Source organism: Mesoplodon densirostris, chromosome 5, assembly GCF_025265405.1.
Source record: "Mesoplodon densirostris isolate mMesDen1 chromosome 5, mMesDen1 primary haplotype, whole genome shotgun sequence".
Lineage (NCBI taxonomy): Eukaryota > Metazoa > Chordata > Mammalia > Artiodactyla > Ziphiidae > Mesoplodon > Mesoplodon densirostris.
The window spans coordinates 69566808-69585379 of NC_082665.1; the positions used below are offsets into that span (position 1 = coordinate 69566808).

Consider the following 18572-nt stretch of genomic DNA (forward strand, 5'->3'; position numbering starts at 1 on the left):
TGTGCAATCGTTTCATTCTCTCATGAACTTACATATTTATGTATTTGAATAAAACCTATGAATACTAACTGCCTCTTTATTCCTGCAAACGAGACTGATGGGGAGTGAACTGAAGAAGGAAAATGTGGGGCATGTAATTGAAAAATAAGATGGAATGATGAACTTGAGATGCATGTCTACCACTGAATCATTTTGTGACTCTAAATACTACACTTCGTGCTCTGAGTCTCCACCTGGAAGATTATGGTAATATACCTATCCGGAAAGTATGGCGTAAGAGTCTATTTTTTATAAACATAGAACATCAAAAATATTTTTGGACTTTTGGATCCAAACAGGCAAACATTCAAAACAAGAGTCTGGGAAATTAGTATCCTTGTTTGTTTGTTTTTTTGCGGTACGCGGGCCTCTCACTGTTGTGGCCTCTCCCGTTGCGGAGCACAGGCTCCGGACGCGCAGGCTCAGCGGCCACAGCTCACGGGCCCAGCCGCTCCGCGGCATGTGGGATCTTCCCGCACTGGGGCACGAACCTGTGTCCCCTGCATCAGCAGGCGGACTCTCAACCACTGCACCACCAGGGAAGCCCAAAAAACTCATGATTCTTGATCACCAGTATCATGATTCCTTGTATCCCTAGTAGGACAAATACATGAGTCTCGGTACCAAGGGGTAGAAGCAGATTGGCATCTCTTACTATGACTCTTAAAGACTAATAGAGGGACTTCATATTTCTTGTCTCCACAACCGTGGGCTCTGAGGGGTTTGAGCTCCTGGTCTCCAAAAGTGCCACACGTTTGGCAGGTGATACAAGAATCCCATTGGATTATGAGCTATGGCTGCTGCCTGAGCACTTTGGACTCCTGTGTCCAGCGACCAGGCAAGAAGAGGGTCACTGTCTTGCCAGGGGTTATGGAGCATCAGGAAGAGGTTGGGCTGCTTTTACCCAATTGGGGCAGGGAGGAGCACGTGTGGAATGCAGATGACCCACTTGGGAGCCTCAATCCCCTGCCCAATTGTGACTGTAAAAAATCAGGAACAGTAACCACAGCTGGAGCAGGGCATGTTGACCAGGGGATGAGAGTCTGGGTCATGCCACTGATAAGGCACTGAGGCCAGCTGAATTGGAAATTGAAGATGAGGGCAATTAGAATGGATAGTGAAGGAGGAGGATGATGATTACATCAATGGTAGCCTTGAGACCAATGGCATCAACTGTAGCTCATCTCCCTCCCTTCCTTCCTCTAAGTTTTCTCTCCGGAAGAGGTCCACCATATTCCTGGAGAAGTGGGTCTAAGCAACACAGGCATTGGCTGTGGTAGACATGGAGCTAAGCTGCCTAGACCTCCCCTCCCCTCCCCCACCCTGCCAGTGAAGAAATTGCTGCCCAGCTTCAATGCGTGAAGACCCTTCAGGGTCCACATCAGCTGCAGAATACTGCCTCATCTGGGGTTACACTCTTCCCAGGGCAGCCTGCATCTGGTCACTGAATGAGGTGGGACTATAAAAGACTGGTCATTTTGTCCCACATAGGACACTCTGAGAAGCAATACTCACTTCAGAGTGCCCACTGGATCAGGGAAAGCTTTGTCAGGCCTGAATTGCAGTTTGAGCTCTTCTCAATCCTGTTTCCATTCCATTTCCCTTCATAGGTGTTAATCACTAATACACATTTTGCACTCCAAATCTGCCTCCAGAGAACTCAGTCTGTGACAGTGTCCTTTTCAGTGCATCACATTAGGAAACACATAAAGTCAGTTTGTTCTATTTATTTATTTGTTTATTTATTTTTGGGCTGCATTGGGTCTTCCATTGCTTCGCGTGGACTTTCTCCAGTTGCGGCGAGCGGGGGCTACTGTTTGTTGCAGTGCACAGGCTTCTCCTTGAGGTTGTTTTTCTTGTGGAGCTCGGGCTTCAGTAGTTGTGGCTCACGGGTTCTAGAGCACGGGCTCAGTATTTGTGGCGCACGGGCTTAGTTGTTCCGCGGCATGTGGGATCTTCCCGGACCAGGGCTCGAACCCGTGTCCTTTGCATTGGCAGGCAGATTCTTAACCACTGCACCACCAGGGAAGTCCTAGTCAGTTTGTTCTAAAATAGCGATATTAACCTTGGTGACTTGGTGGTGTCTGCCAGGCTTCTCCACTGTAAAGTTCCTGATTTTCCCTTTGTTTAGTAGGCAACTTGGGGAGATATTTTGAGAATATATAAATACCCTGACCCTCATTATACTTTTGTCTAGTTATGTTGGCATTGGCATCCATTAATAATTTTCTGAGTCCATCATTCTTCCTGCATTTATTACTTGGCATTCTACCTTAAGGAAAAGCTTTTCCTCCTCATCTATCTATTTATCTATCTACCTATTTATCTATCTATCTTTTAAATTTATATCAGTATGGGCTCATGAATTATTTGTTTCACTCATTTTTATTCCATTCAAGGGGGGGGTTATAAAAAATTACAATTATTGTTTAGTTTGATACTGTGATATTGTCGCAGATTGGATCAGTGGGAATTCCTTCAAGCTAGCTCTTATGTCCTTTGGATACATCTCTGTCATTCTTTGGCACATCTTTGCTTTCTGGCATAAGATGGCCCAGGCTCCTATTGTTCTTTCTCTGCCCCAGGCCTGAGGTCAACCTTTTTTCCAAAGATTTCTGGTCCCTTTTATTGGAAGTGCCATTTTGCTCTCTTATTTTCAGATAACTCCTTATTTTTAACTCTCTTCCCTGACTTGAGAAACCTGTCTTACATCATTCTCAGTGTATTGACTTCTTTGCTCAAACCCAGAAAACACAGAAATAGTTTCAGAATTGCTAATTAGACTTTACTATTTGTATGACACTTTTTTCTTTTGAGGTAAAATTTACATACAATGAAGTGTAAAAATCTTAAGTGTATCATTTAAAGAGTTCTGAAAAATTGACACACCTGTGAAACCCAAACCCCTATCAAGATGACACAACATTATCACCACCCTAAAAATGTCCCTTATGCCCCTTTCTAGTCAATCCAACCACTAGAGGCAACCATTTTTATGATTTTCTTTTCCACTACAGATTAGTTTTACTTGTTTAGACTTTTATTTAAATGGAAAAATAGAGAATGTACTTTTCAGTGTCTGGTTTCTTTTACTCCACATAATATTTTAAAAATTATTTTCATGGCCCAGAATATGGTGTAGCTTAGTGAATATTGCATGTTTACTTGAAAGGAAGGTATATCTTGCTGTTGTTTGCCTTTATTTCACCTTCATACTTTGAAAGAATTTTTGCTGGATATAAAGTTCTAGATTGACAGAGCTTTTTCCTTCAGATTTTACTTCACTAAATTCTGGCTTTCTTTCTGATGTGGAGTCAGCAGTACTTCTTGTCTTTGTTCTCTGTATACAATGTGGATTTTTCTCTGGTTGTTTCTAGTATTTTCTTTTAATTATTGGTTTTCAGCAGTTTTTGTGTAATGTGCTGTGGTGAGGATTCTTTGTGTTTATCCTGTTTGGGCTTGGTTTGATTTCTTGGATCTGTAGATTTATATTTTTCATTAAATTTAGAAAAGTTTTGACTATTATTTCTTCAAATATTTAAAAATCATCACGCCTCTCTTTCTGGGTCTCTGTTTATACAGGTGATATGTAACTTAGTATTGTCCTTCAGGTCACTAAGGCTCTGTTCATTTTCTTTCTTTCTTTTTTTTTTTTCCCACACTGCATGCTTGTCGGATCTTAGTTCCCCGACCAGGGATCAAATCCGTGCTCCCTGCAGTGGAAGCACAGAATCCTAACCACTGGACTGCCAGGGAATTCCTCTGTTCATTTTCTTTTCAACTTTTCTTCTACTTGTGCTTTGGTGTCGGTATTTCTTTTGTACTGTTTCCTCATTCTCAGATCTTTTTTCTGTAGTGTCTAAGCTGCTTTTAAGCTCATCCAATGAAGTTTTCATTTCGGATATTGTATTTTTCTGCCCTAGAAGTTCTGTTTGGTTATTTTTATAGTTTTAATTTCTTTCATTATATTTATGTTTTCCTTTAAATTCTTGACCACATTTTTAACAGCTGCTTTAAGTCCTCTGATAATTTCATCATCACTGTCATTTCTGTGTCCATTGACTAATTTTTTTCTTGTTCATGGTTCACACTTTCCTGCTTCTTCACATATATAATAATTTTAATTGGATACTGGACATTGTGGGTGTTACATTGTTTAGTGCCTGGATTTTCTCTTTTTAAAGAGAAACAGTCTTTAGAAAAGAAAACAGTCTTTAGACTGTTAAGTTTCAGGCTTCCCTGGTGGCGCAGTGGTTGGGAGTCTGCCTGCCGATGCAGGGGATACGGGTTCGTGCCCCGGTCTGGGAGGATCCCACATGCCTTGGAGCGGCTGGGCCTGTGAGCCATGGCTGCTGAGCCTGTGCATCTGGAGCCTGTTGCTCCGCAAAGGGAGAGGCCACTGCTGTGGGAGGCCCTCGTACTGCACAAAAAAAAAAAAAAAAAAAAAAAGAAAGACTGTTAAGTTTCATTCAAGGAAGCAGTTAATTTACTTGCAGATAAGCTTTTTTTGGCTTTGTTTGAGTGAATCTAGAATAGCCTTTACTCTTGGGCTAGTTTAGCCTTATCTCTAAAGTGTGGCCTTTCTGAGGTCTTTTTACCAAATTCCCCATCTGTTTAATAGGGTTTTTCCATTCCAGCTGGTCAGAACTTGAATGTTTCCAAACTTTATTTAAGATCTAGTAGTTGTTCAGCTTACAGTTCCCACAGTAGTTGTTATTTAACCAGCCTCTTGGAGTTTCATTAAACCTACACCTAAGATTCAAGGAGACTCATGCATATTTCTGGAGCTCTTAATCTGGTTCTCTGTCCTGCAAATTTCAGTTGCCTCCATCTCTCATATTTCCAATTTCTCTCTCTTCAGTCAGTGAGAGTACTGTATTCTGCTTAGCTTTCCTCTATCTTGTGCTTTGGCAAATACCGCCAGAAAGAAATCTGGGGAAAACTTTGGGCTCATCTTAATTGTTTTTCTTCTGTCCTGGATCACAGTTCTACTGTGCCTATTGCCCAATGTCTGAAGACACTTGTTTCATAGATTTGGTTCAGTTTTCTATTGTTTGTGGTAGGAATGTTAGTTTGGGACCAGTTATTTATTCATGGCTGGATCACCATAACATTTTTAAAATGTAAACTTTCTACTGAATAATAAAATGCATACTGAAAAATTGCATATATCTTAAGTGTACAATTTGTTGAATTTTCTTTTCTTTTTTTTCCTTTTCTTTTTTTTTTGTCTGCCCTGTGAGGCATGTGGGATCTTCGTTCCCTTACCAGGGATTGAACCTGTGCCCTCTGCAGTAGAAGCATGGAGTCTTAACCACTGGATAGCCAGGGAATTCCCAACTTGATTAATTTTCATTAATTGAACACACATGTAATTAACACCCAGATCAAACATTGTTAAAACTCCATAAGCCCCCTAGGGGCCCTTTCCAAACATTAATACTACCTAAGGGTAACCAATAGTCTGATTTATATTACCATATATTACTTTTGTATGTTTTTGAACATTATATAAGTGGAATCAAGTAATACACAATTTTTGTGTCTGGCTTATACCAGTCGATTTTATGATTGTGAGATTCATTCATGTTTTGCATGTACTTGTTGATTGTTCATTCTCTTTCCTGAAAACTAGTCCACTATGTGGATAGTCTAAAATTTATTTATCCTATGAACATTCTTATATATGTCTTGTAGCAAACATATGAATATATTGCTGTTGCATATATACCTACAAGTGTAATTGCTGGGTTAACCCACTCCAAAACCCACCAGATTTATATAATTAGTCCAGACTTACACATCCAAATCTGTTTGACACCTCCATTTATAAGCATCTCAAACTTAACATATACAAAACCATTTTCTCCTCCTTCTAGGTTGGCTTAATTCATCTAGTTACTAATGGACTCATCCTTAATTCCCATATTTTCTTTATCCTTCTTGGCAAACCAATCCATTATTAAGTCCCTTGGATTCAACCTCTGATTTATATATGTCTCAAAATTATCCAAATCTTTCTGTCTCTACTGTCATTAGCTTAGTTGAAGCCACCATCATCTCTGGCCTTGACTAATGTAACTGTCTCCAGACGGGACTTCCAGCAAGCCCTCCTGTCCTCTTCCAAACTATTCCCCACAAACAGCTTAAATGACCCTTTAAATATGTAAATCTGATCCTACTTAACACTCTATTAGCTACCCATTGACCTTAAGATACATTCCAAAATACAGTCTAAAATCTATAATGTGGCCAGTAAGAGCCTGCATAGTCTGGCCTCTCTGCCTCATCTCAGCTCAAGTTGCTCCCTACACCTCAACCACACTGACTTCCTTTCAGTTCCTAGAACACATCAATTTCTTTCATGCCCCAACAACCTCAAACATAATGTTCCCTTGGCCTGCAACATTCTTTAAGGCTCTTTCATATACCTGGAGCTTAAAAGGCACTTCTTCAGAGTTCTTCCGTGATAGTCCTGATTAATCTATCATCGCATCCACTAATTTTCCTTCGTAGAACTGATTACGATGTATAATTATGTAATAATTTATGCTTTAACATCTCTTGCTCCTATCACACTTTAGATCCATCGAGTGTTATGTTCACTCCTGTAACCCATTGCCTAACACTGTGCTTGGCACATAGTATGCAGTCAGTAAGTCCTTGTTTAATAACGCCTTGTTTAATAATGCAAAAGCTGGAAGCGGCTGCAGGAACAGCATCTGGCATTTCTTTGCCAAGGATAGGTGCCTCCCAGTGTGTAGTGGTAGGTGGGGCAGGTCTTCTTGTTTACTCAGAGGGAGCTTTTCCCCCTGCTTGTTCGATAAGTGTTTGCTGTAGGGCCGCGTAAGAAACAAACTGCCTCCAGATACAGGCGGCAGGCGAGAGAGATCAGCCTTATGTGTGAAGGACAGCATAATCTGTCACCCGAGGATTTTGCACTCTCTTGACGTACAAGAGGGAAAAGCTGCCAACTCCCTTGGTGGGGGCGAGTCGGTGTGTCTTTCCTCCGGAACCGGATTGGCCTGGACTAGCCGAGGGAACGGGGGCGGGGCTTGATCCCGCCGGGCGCCAGCCACGTCTCACATGGTGCTGCCCGGCAGAACAGCCACTCCCCGGCCCCACAATGCACTGCGGGCCGCGTCACTCGTAGCGGCGGTTTCTGGCTAGACAGGTATGGCTCGGCCCCTCCCAGTCCTCGTTCGTCCCTTCTCCGCGTCGTTCGAACCCCTGGCTGGCCGCTTCCCTCGCTCTTCTCGTCCCCCGCCACGCCCCCGACCCTCGCCCTCGGGACTACAGACCTCCCTACCCAGGGCGGGAACTAAGCTCGTGGCGTGGGGGCGGGAGCGGGGAGTCGTCGGAGTCGCGGAGCTTTGGAGGGGTGGGATTGCGGGGACTTCGTCTCCTACGACTTGAGGGGTCTGTGGGCCGCGCGAACGGCGGTTGCCCTTCGGCTGACCTGCCCGGATATGGGGCAACTCATAGGGTGGTTATAGGGGGCCCGAGGAGGAGGACAGTCGCTCTGGGCTGCCAGCGGTGGGGCAGCATTTCCTGGCGCCCAGGTGTCAGAAACACGGTGATCCTCCTAGGCTGTTTAGGTGGCCTAGAGAGCTTGACGTGGTACTTCCTATTTTTTAGGTAGGGTTACTTTGCCTTTTGTGGGGTTGAATGAGCACTGAACCCAGAATTTTGCCCCGTTGGTTCACGGAAACCTCTTAAGGCCCTGTTAATGACACTTTGTGAACGATGTGGCGTAAAGGAGACCTGAACAATTAGCTCGACAGGTGGAAGAAGGTTTCGAAATAGGAGGCTGAGCCCCAGCTGGCTTAAATCTCTCTGAAAGTGAAAACAGCTTTGGCTTTTTCTCCTATTTAGTTTCCTGGATCATCCACCTGAGGCAGTGGGAGAGCTTGAGATCCAGTTCCTCCTATGCCTCTTCAGCCAAGGCAAAGGTCAGGGCTACAGTGTCAGCGACCAGGCGGGAGATGTTGGGATCTCAGCTAACAGGTGGAACAGCCACTTTTTGAAACTCTGAATCACATTTTGGGTTACTGGCATTTGCTCACGTTCTAAGATAATAAGGAATTAAGCAATACCTTAAACAGTACCTACAGTTTCTGGTGTATGAAGGTTGTAGTTCAGTATCTGAATATGACATCTGTGACCATGCCCTAACTTAAGGGACATCTGGGCATTTCCTATGTTGAGAACCATGATCAGTTTAGTGCTTTTGTGTGCGTGCGTGTGTGTGTGTGTGTGTGTATGTATGACTGTTCTTAAAAATCTAAGTATATTTTATACTGGTGTGTGAACAGAGCCTAGGTCTTTTCAAAGGGGTGCCTGTGACCTTCCAGTCCATGTAGTTGAGTAAGAAGCTTGAATATGTTGAGAGGCAGGCTTGACTGTAAATCTGTCACTTGATAGTTTAGGGATTGAATAAATTACTTTTCTGGGCTTGAATTTCCTCAAAGGTAAAGTGGAACTGATAATACCTACCTCACAGATTATTGGAAGGCTTAAATGAGGTAATGTGTATAAAGTGTCTGGTAAATAGAGGGCAGTCAATAAATAATAATAGCAAACACTTAATATTGCACTTTCAGTCTGCAAGGCGATGTTTCAGGTTCCTTATATGTTCCTATGAGGTAGATACCATTAGCATTTTAAAAATAACTCTATGAGATAGGTACTGTTCGTAGCCACAATTGACAGATGAGGATATTGAGCATAAAAAGACAAAGCTTGCCCAAGTTTACACAGTTACTACATGGTGGAGCCAGTTTTTGAACCAAGGCAATGTGGTTCCAGAGTTCATCCTGTTATCTATAATACTATACTGCCTCTTAAAGAAAACATAAGCTGTTGTTTAAAATTGTTATTATTATTTCAAAATGAGTAGCTAGATAGTTTCTGTATCACTGGGTTCTTGCCCCTTGTTGGTTATAGGAGGAGCACAGTGATGTAGAGATACAAGAGACTTAGGTTTAAGCACTGTCATATATTAGCAGTGGGACATTGAGAAAGGGCACCTCAGTTTCCTCATCTGTAAAATGGAGGTTTTTACCTACCTCACTCTTTGTGAACTGTGAGGTGTTACACAAATGATTGATGTATTTGTGTATGTGTTGGAGGCCCTCTTCGTAGATGTAGGTATAATCTACTCTGGAACTCGAGGTCTTATACATACTGTGCAGTACAAGCACCTGTAATAGGAATACCAAAGGCTGCTGGTAAGGTGGGGAGCACAGGCCAAGCTGCAAAATAAACTCTGGTTGTTCTTGGTACCCTTTCCCTCTCTTTTCAAGCTCTGTCTCCCAAGTGCCTTCCTGCTAACCTGTGGCTCTATAAAATCCTTCCCTTTTCACTCAATCTTGCCCCAACCCTGTGCATCACAATTAGTGTAGCTTTCTCCACAAGTAACCCCAAGTCCCAGATCTCAGCTAGCACTTTTATAAAATAGTATGTACCAAGGTAGTATTTCCCAAACTTTGGTAACATCAGATAGGTAATATAATTTGAATGATAAGCAGATGAACTTAAAAAAACATTCTCCAAAAATTTACACACACATTTGAATGAAACAAAAGTTCTTTATATATTTTAATTTAAATTAGGAGAAGGACCTAACACCTTAAAACTGATTTCACAGATACTATTACTGAGCATAGGGCAAAAAAATAAATCAATTGAAAGACCTGTATTAGGTAAAAAATAGTACAGGTGAGATGCAGATATGGTAAGACTTCTGAAAATGGTACTTGGGTGACTGAAGTTTGGGAAATAATGGACTAAAATAAAATATGAATGATTAACCTATTATGAAATGTTTTTTTATCTTAAAAGAGGCATTTATGAAAGCATCTTGCTGGAAAGTAGATATAAAATGTACTTATATGTTGGGTTTTGTTTATTACTTTTTGAGAGATTACCTTCCTGGAACCTTGGGCCTACAGTCATCACCCCACAAGGTTCTGAAGAAGACAGGTCAGCATCTTGTTATCTTGGGTCTAAAAGGCTGGTAACCGCTGCTATAGGTGTTTGGTGTTGTGGAAGTTTATTTTCCTCAGCCTTTACGTAAATGTTTACCCAGACCTACCTAGGATCTGCTTTGGGCTTTTTCCTCTAGCAGTTGCTATTGGGCAAAGAATATATAAGCCAGCACTCAGATTTCCCTGTGAGTTTTCTGCTGCTGTCTAAAGGCATATGTTATATTTTTTTCTGTTAAAGGTGAGGGAAAATGGACCAGTGGCCTAAAAATGTATCTGTGGCCCCAATAAAACTACTACTGCTCTTGAATCTTCCCATGCAAGTGTTTTGACCTCTTCCTTTCCTCAATTCCTACTAGCTCTTCCTTGGTTTTTCCAGCCACCACCTTGCCTACTCTCTAAGGGTATCCTAACCCTAGCTTGGCCTTGATGTTGACAGATTCCTTGTTCTACTACCACAGTCCAGCTAAGATTGGAGTGTGTGTTTGTTTTTTTTAAGGAACTGTATTAAGAATTTGAGGTAAAAAGAAAAAAAGGGGGGTATATTTATTGAGTTGATAAAAGAGAGATTGCTTATCCTAAGGTGATTGAAGTCTATCTGCAAGGTAGTCAAGCCTCACATTGTTCATTGGACAGTCATCCCAGTTTCTTTTGTTAGTTCACTGGTTTGGATGCTAGGTTAAATGACTCTGGAAGGAAGAGATTTAATTTTTTCTCCTCAGAAAAATCCTATCTACTGATAAATACAAACAATTCTCTGAAAACCTTTCAAGAATTTAGGAAGGGAATATCACTGCTGTGTTGTGCTTTCCATGACAAGCCTAAAAGTGTGTATTAGGAATATCTGAAAGGCAAGTTTGTCTAACTATAGTTTTCCAGTTAAAGCGGTGGGCAACATAGCTTGTGTTGTATTTGCGCTTTCCATCTGAATTTCTTTAATTCTGGTCCGATGCTTCTCGGTGGTAGGAACTATCTATTCCTAATGTCTGAAATAGCCCCTGACATACAGTATGTACTCAATAAATATTTGTTAAATGAATGGAACTTAACCAGGTTGTTATTCTTTTTTCAGTATATGTTTTAGGAAGTATGAATCATATCTTTCTGTGTTTTAAGTCATAAAAAAGAGTAACTTTGACGATTATATGAAAGTTGGCACCCTATAATAAAGATTATTCCTAATATTTCTGTTGGGATCCTAGAAAGATCAGGCATAAAGAATGCAGTCTGCTTTTAAATACTACTAAGAATATGGATGTTTGGAAACTACAAGACACAACCCTGCTCTCATGTTAATTCCCAGAGTGGTCATTGTGTTGCAGTATACTTCTGGAAAGACAAAGTTTTATATTTAAATCATAAATTTGTAAGGGTATGAAGTAAGACGTTTTCCTAATATCTTACACTTAGGCTAAATGTTCAGTTGTGGTTTAATAAATAAAAAAATGTGGTAACAATTTTTAAAAGAGATTTATAGTATAGACAATATCCCTTGAGGGATCTCTGCTTTCTTTTGCTACTGCTTTTAGAAGAAAAAAGAAACTGGTTGAATAGGAAAAAAAATGATTTGGATATGTCATGTTGGAACTTTTGTTCGAAGTTTCCATTATGGTAAAGGCTAATTTAATTCCTGCTGGGTTTTTTTCCTTTTAAATAAATGGAGGAGAAAAATATTAAAAGGTAATGACATATTAATACCTAGCTTTTCCTCAGAGGAAAAGGGGGAAGTAAATTTAAAGCATTAGCTTTATTATTTGGATTGATTTTAATGTCAGTCAGTTACCATCATGAATGGGCACTCAGATTTTAACTTGACATAGCAACAAAAACTAGGGACCACTGGTTTCCAAAACTGGTAGCAGTTGATTTTCTTTGTCATTTTTTTGATGTATTACTAAGTTTTTCATTTTTGGAGTGAGATAATATTGACCTAGCTGAGCTGGGCAGGTAAGGATTAATTTAGTTTCTGAGATACAATATCTTGAAAAAAGCCTATGAAATTGTTACCAGATTTTTCAGTTTTTTACCAGTTGTGCCTCCTGTTAGTGAAGGAGAAGTATTTAGTGGCATTGTGCTCTTTCCTGCCTGGCAGGAAAGAGTTATCACTTAGTTTCAGACTGTGAACATGTTTTAATTCAGTGTTTTTCAAAGTATGACCCTTAGATAATAAGCATAGTAATTACTTAGGGAATTTGCTGAAAATGGAAAATTCTCAAGCCCCACCCCATAGTTAATGGATCAGAATTTTTTTGGGGAGGGTGGACCCAGAAATCTGCATTTCTAATCAAAATTCCAATGGTTATTACACGGGACCACTGTGTGTGTGTCTGTGTGTGTGTATTTTATCAAAGTTTGGCTATTTACCTGATTTCTTTCAGAACTGTATAGGCCTGTGCAGGCCTTTTATCTATTTTTGTAAAGCATGATTAGAATATAATAAAAAAAGGTCATTATGATTTGCTTTCTGATAAAAAGATTGAGAACAACATTAAAAGTAGTATTCCTTTAGGACTTCCCTAGCGGTCCAGTGGTTAAGACTCCATGCTCCCAATGCAGGGGGCACGGTTTTGATCCCTTGTGGGGGAAGATCCTGTGTGCCTAATGGCATGGCCAAAAAAAAAAAAAAAAAAAAAAGTAGTATTCCTTTAGCTTTAAAATTTATTTTAAATAAAAACATTTGTTCTGATTATAAAAGTAATATGTGCCCATTGTGGAAAGTAATATGTGCTCATTGTGGAACATTACAGAAATTTAGGAAATTATAAAATGATAACAATCACCCATAATACTATTTCCTGGAGATAAGCATTCTAATTTTGTCATGTTTCCTTCCAATATCTATTTCTCTATTTATCCCTCCCTTCTTCCTCCTCTGTGTCTTTATGGAAAACAACATATGCATTTTTTTTTTTTTTTTTTTGCGGTATGTGGGCCTCTCACTGTTGTGGCCTCTCCCGTTGTGGAGCACAGGCTCCGGACGCGCAGGCTCAATGGCCATGGCTCACGGGCCTAGCCGCTCCATGGCATGTGGGATCTTCCCGGACCAGGGCACGAACCCGTGTCCCCCTGCATTGGCAGGCGGACTCTCAACCACTGCGCCACCAGGGAAGCCCCATATGCAGTTTTGATCCTGCTTTTTTTCTACCTAACATATAAGCATTTTACCACATTACTAAATTATTTTTAACAAACATAACTTTTAGTTGCATCATATTCCATCATAGGGGTGTACCATAATTTGTTTAACCATCCCCCTATTGTTGAACGTTTAGGTTGTTTTCAGTTATTTCTATGAGAAGAATGTCTTTCTGTTTAAAATCTTGTCTAATTCTTATTATTTTCTTTAAGATAGGGTTATGTAAATAAATTGTGGTCAAAGGGCGTAAATATTTTTAAACTCTTGTTGAATATCAACAAATTGTTTTGAGAATGGTTTTTATTCCAATATGTACTTCCACATATACTTATGGAAATGCCAGAAAGAAGTATTTTTTTTAACAGCTAATTTGTGGAGGAAAGTATGATAGATCATTGCTTTAATTAATGTCTTTGATTATTAGTGAGTTGCACATTTTTGCACTGTGTTTATCAGCTTTGGCTTTAATTTCTTACCTAACCCAAATTGTTCGTTTTGTTTCAGGTCTTCTCTGTCAGTTGAAATGTCTATGATTTTATCTGCCTCAGTCATTCGTGTCAGAGATGGACTGCCACTTTCTGCTTCTACTGACTATGAACAAGGCACAGGCATGCAAGAGTGCAGAAAGTACTTTAAAATGCTCTCGAGAAAACTGGCTCAGCTTCCTGATAGATGTACACTGAAAACTGGACATTATAACATTAAGTAAGACATTGGTTTGCTCCATTAGAATCATTTGCTTAGTGGTTGTCATTTTAATGAAATTTAAGTGGTCTAAATAGAAATTAGTGTTTGATTAGTTTAGGAGAACTTTTCAAGTCAAGAATCATGTGGTTCTGAACTTATACTAAATAGTATTCATCATGTCATCACCCTTTTTATAGTTTCTCTGTGTTTATGTGTGGCTTTAGAAAATTTTATAGTTTTGCAGATTACAGATATTGTATCTTATAATTGATCATTAGATATTTATTGGTGTTCTTACATGCCCAGGAAAACTGTCATGGGAAATATAAAAAAATCATACCTGATATCTGCCTCAATGAACTTAAGAAGTTTACATCCTAGTGAGAGGGGATAGTGCTCATCACTATTTATTGTATATAAAGAAAGTAAAACTGGGCAATGGAATAGTGACTTTATGGTGGTCAAGGACCTCTCTGAGAGGGTTACATTTGAACAGAGACCTAAAAGATGTGAAAGACGGCAGTCTTAAGAATGCGGTGGATGAAGATCAAGGCAGAGCTGATAGCCAGTGCAGAAAGCCTTCACTACAGATCAAGGGATGGAAAGAAAACCAAGACAATGAAGCAATACGGACAATTAATAGAGTGGTGGAAAGTGAGGTTAGAAAGGTAGGAATGGGACAGGTTACGTAGGGCCTTCTAGGCTATGATAAGGAGTTTGGATTGAGTTTAATGTAATAGGAAGGCATTGGAGAGTTTTAAGCTGGAGAGTTATATAAAATCTAATTTTGGCTTTGAGTAGATCATCCTGGCTGCTATATGAAGAATGGGCTCTAGAAGTGGAAGCAGCGAGATCATTTAGGAGACTCTTAGAGAAGTTCAGGTAGAGGTGATGCTTATAACTTGAATAAGAGTGATAAGGATGAGAAGGGGTTGGATTTGGGCTGTATTTTGGGAGCAGTACCAACAAATCTTCCTAATGGATTGAAGTGGAATGTGAGGGAAAGAGAATAATCAGAGTTACCTCTAGATTTTTGGCCTAAACAATGTCCATAATTACTTGGATAATGGGACTGAAATGAGCAAGACTGGAGGATATGTGTTTCAGTGGTAAAAATCAAGAGTTCTGTTTGGACTGTTAAGTCTGAGATGTCCTTTAAACATCCAAACGGGACTTCAGGTAGGCAGTTGGATGTATAAGTCTTAAATTTAGTGAAGAGAAGGACAAGTGTGGAGATTTAGATTTGGAAGTCAGCTTACAGTTTATAATTAAAACCATGGGAATAGATGAGACTGAGTGGGAGAGCATACACATGAAACAATTAGAGAACAATTAACCCAAGCAATTTGATACTGATTGTGCATACAGTGGGAAATCAGATAAGAACAAAGTCCATATGTGATATAATAAGGAGAGGGCTTCGTTACTGAGATGAGACATGAGCCATGTCCTGGAGAATTAGTAAGATTTGGCTAAGGCAGAGAGGAGGACAATTCCAGGTGTGGAGAGGAGGCAGAAAAAGTAAAGACTGTGACTTAGCATGGTAGGTGCATTAACCTGCTTGGCCTGGTGTAGTGAATGGTGATTTAGGGATAGTTATGGGAAATGTGAGATACTTAGTGTGGGGCCAGATCCCGGATTTCCCTGCAAGTTCAGGTTGAGAGATGTCACTTTGATGATATAATAGGTTATAGGAAACTCCTACTGCAGGATTGAGGGAAATGACTTGATAAAAAACAATGCTGAGACAGTGAAATAGAGGGTGAAATGGAAAGTCTGAGGAGAGGAGAGGTGTCAACTTATAATTAGGGCCTGAACTAGTAACATACAAGTGCAAATGAAAAAGAAAATGCCAACCAGAAAGATACTTCAGAAGAAGAAACGGTTGAGCCTGATAAGATAGAATACCAGAGATGAGGAGAAGGAAGGGACAAAGATGACTTGGAATTGGAATTGGACAGAATGAGATCTTTGGAAAGGGTTACTTATGGGGTGAGGGAGAAGAGGAAGACAGTGAAGCTCCACATTTTAATTGAGGTTATGACAAGGTGTCCAGTTGAGGTGGGATAGAGATTTTGGAATCATGCACATAGAAATTGAAACTGTAAGGGTAGAAATGCCCACTGACTTTCGGAGAGGCCCAGAATAGAACCTTAGAGAAGGTCCATATTTACTTGGATTACCTGGGATAATGAGGTATTATCTTTAATTGGGTTTTCTGAGAGTTTTAACTAGAAAATGTGGTGGTGGTCATGGTAGTTAAAATATATGTAAAACAATGTGTTAGTGTACTTCTATTTTTTGAAGAAAAAGCCTGAAGCATTCTAATATTTAATAGGCTCTTTTAGTGCTCTGGGTGTAGTGTTCTGAGTTTCAGTTATTGTATAGTGTTGTAGACAGATAACCAGCATTACAGAAGATTGGCTTGAATGTGTATTAATTCTGGCAGATATCCTGGACTTTAAAAAAAAAACAAAAAACTTCTTTGCAAATTTTTTTGTTCCTCTACCTATTGTCTTAAAAGTAGAGTAGAATGTAGTAAAATGTTAACACCCCTCCAGTGCCCAATGCTGTTTAATTGTTGTGAATTCTAGATTTTGTATTATTTATTTGCACCCCATGTTATTCCACAAGGGATGTGAGGCAATTAGAAAAAAATTCAAGAGTACAGGTAAGGGAATCATATGAGCGAAAAAATAAACATAGAATAATAAACTGAAGTAACATTTTTTTCTGGAGATGCAAACTATGTAGTTTGTTCATTTTTCAGAAAAGGGCTACAAACATTGTTCTGAACTTCCTTGGGGCCAAAACAAAGGGGGATAATGGATCATTTATAGGATTCACAGTATCCATTGGATAAAAATGTTGCTTTTCATGTTACTGAAACCTGATATACATAAAGAGAGACAGAATTCGGATAGCATTCTTCCAGGAACCATAATAATGAGCTTTTTATGATTTTTCTTGTAGTATTCCTTAGTGTAAACAAATAGCATGATGCAAAAAGCAATTTATTAGTGAGTTTAGGAGTGGGGTGAATCAGCAGAGGTCTAATCAGCCTGATCATAGAATACAATTTAGAAATGTCTAAAGGATTGAATAGATTACATGGCCCCCAGAACCACACATAGAAAAGCCTCTTTGTGTATTTTTGTAGACAAGTTTTAAAAAAGGATTGAATAACAGAATTTTCAGTTCTAGTTCCTGACAAGAACCTGGATTTCATATATTTTCTATTATTGATTGGAAGGTTTGTTAGTTGGTTTCTAGTTTATTGAGGTTTTTATGCTATATGACAATAAATTTAGCCTGAAATATATAAAATTGGGAATTTATGTGTTACCTGACTTATTTAAAATTCTCATAGGACACCTCTTTTTTTAACCACCATGAGTTTGCCAGATAAAACTCACAGGTCTGCAGTAGTTGTAGCACAGCATGAAGCTGGCACCAGTCTGCTTTCTCAGCCGTGTTTTTAAATGCTTCTCTTTCTTTCAAAGCCCAGCTTATAGCTTGTGTCTTTTGAATCACCTTCTGCCTCATTACTACTATTTATTGGGTTGGCCAAAAAGTGCCTTCAGTTTTTTAAGTAAAAATAAAAGACTCATTTTCACCAAGACTTTATTGAACAACGTATTCACCCTTTTGTTCCACTACCTTCTGCCATTTTTCAGGCAACTTCATAATTCCATCTTCACAAAACTTTTTATCTTTTTGAGCAAAGAACTGTTCCAGGTGCCTTTTACAGCCTTCCAGGGAATTGAAATTTTTTCCATTAAGGGAATTTTGTAAAGACCTAAATAAATGGAAATCCGAAGATGCAACGTCTGGTGACTACGGCGGATGAATCAGAATTTCCCAGCCAAGCCATAACAGTTTTTGCCTGGTCATCAATGAAACATGCGGTCTTGCATTATCCTGATGGAAGGTTATGTGTTTTCTGTTGACTAATTCTGGACACTTTTTGTGGAGTGCTGCTTACCGTTGGTCTAACTGGGAGCAGTACTTGTTGGAATTAATAGTTTGGTTTTCCAGAAGAAGCTCGTGATAGAGGACGCCCTTCCAATCCCACCATATATATACAACATCACCTTCTTTGGATGAAGACTGGCCTTTGGTGTGGTTGGTGGCAGTTCATTTCACTTGCCCTGCGATCTGTTCCATTCCACATTATTGTACAGTATCCACTTTTCATCACCCATCACAATTTGTTTTCAAAACAGAACGTTTTCATGATGTTTAAGTAGAGAATTGTATGCAGAAAGACAGTCAAGAAAGTTTTTTTCACTTAACTTTTGTGGAACCCAAACATCAAAGTGATGAACATAACCAAGCTGGTGCAAATGCTTTTCAGCACTTGATTTGGATATTTTTGAGTCTGTTGGCTACCTCCTGCATGGTATAATGTTGATTGTTCTCAATTAACGTGTCAGTTGGATTGCTATCAACTTCAACTGGTCTACCTGACCGTGGAGCATTGTCCAGTGAGAAATCTCTAGCACAAAACTTCGCAAACTACTTTTGATACATTTGATCAGTCACAGCACCTTTTCCGTACATTGCACAAATCTTTTTTTGCATTTTGGTTGCGTTATTACCCTTCTTGAAATAATAAAGCAAAATATGCTGAAAATGTTGCTTTTTTTCTTCCATCTTCAATATTAAAATGGCTACACAAAAATTCACCAACTTCGATAAGTCTTTTTTTAAATGTACGCTGA

The 18572-nt window shown here is 39.5% G+C and overlaps 1 protein-coding gene across 4 annotated transcripts in view; it reads left to right on the forward strand.

Moving 5' to 3' along the window:
* SEC22A (SEC22 homolog A, vesicle trafficking protein) overlaps positions 1 to 18572 on the forward strand; it is a 105343-nt gene that overhangs the window by 27497 nt on the left and 59274 nt on the right. For 2 of the 4 annotated variants that reach the window (XM_060099956.1, XM_060099953.1), the window contains exon 2: positions 13666 to 13866. In XM_060099956.1, coding sequence (XP_059955939.1) covers positions 13685 to 13866 — 182 coding nt within the window. In that variant the 5' untranslated portion in view covers positions 13666 to 13684. Of the gene's footprint in view, positions 1 to 7146; positions 7214 to 8011; positions 8047 to 13665; positions 13867 to 18572 lie in introns of those variants that run through there. The other 2 variants (XM_060099954.1, XM_060099955.1) reach the window with 2 other exon arrangements.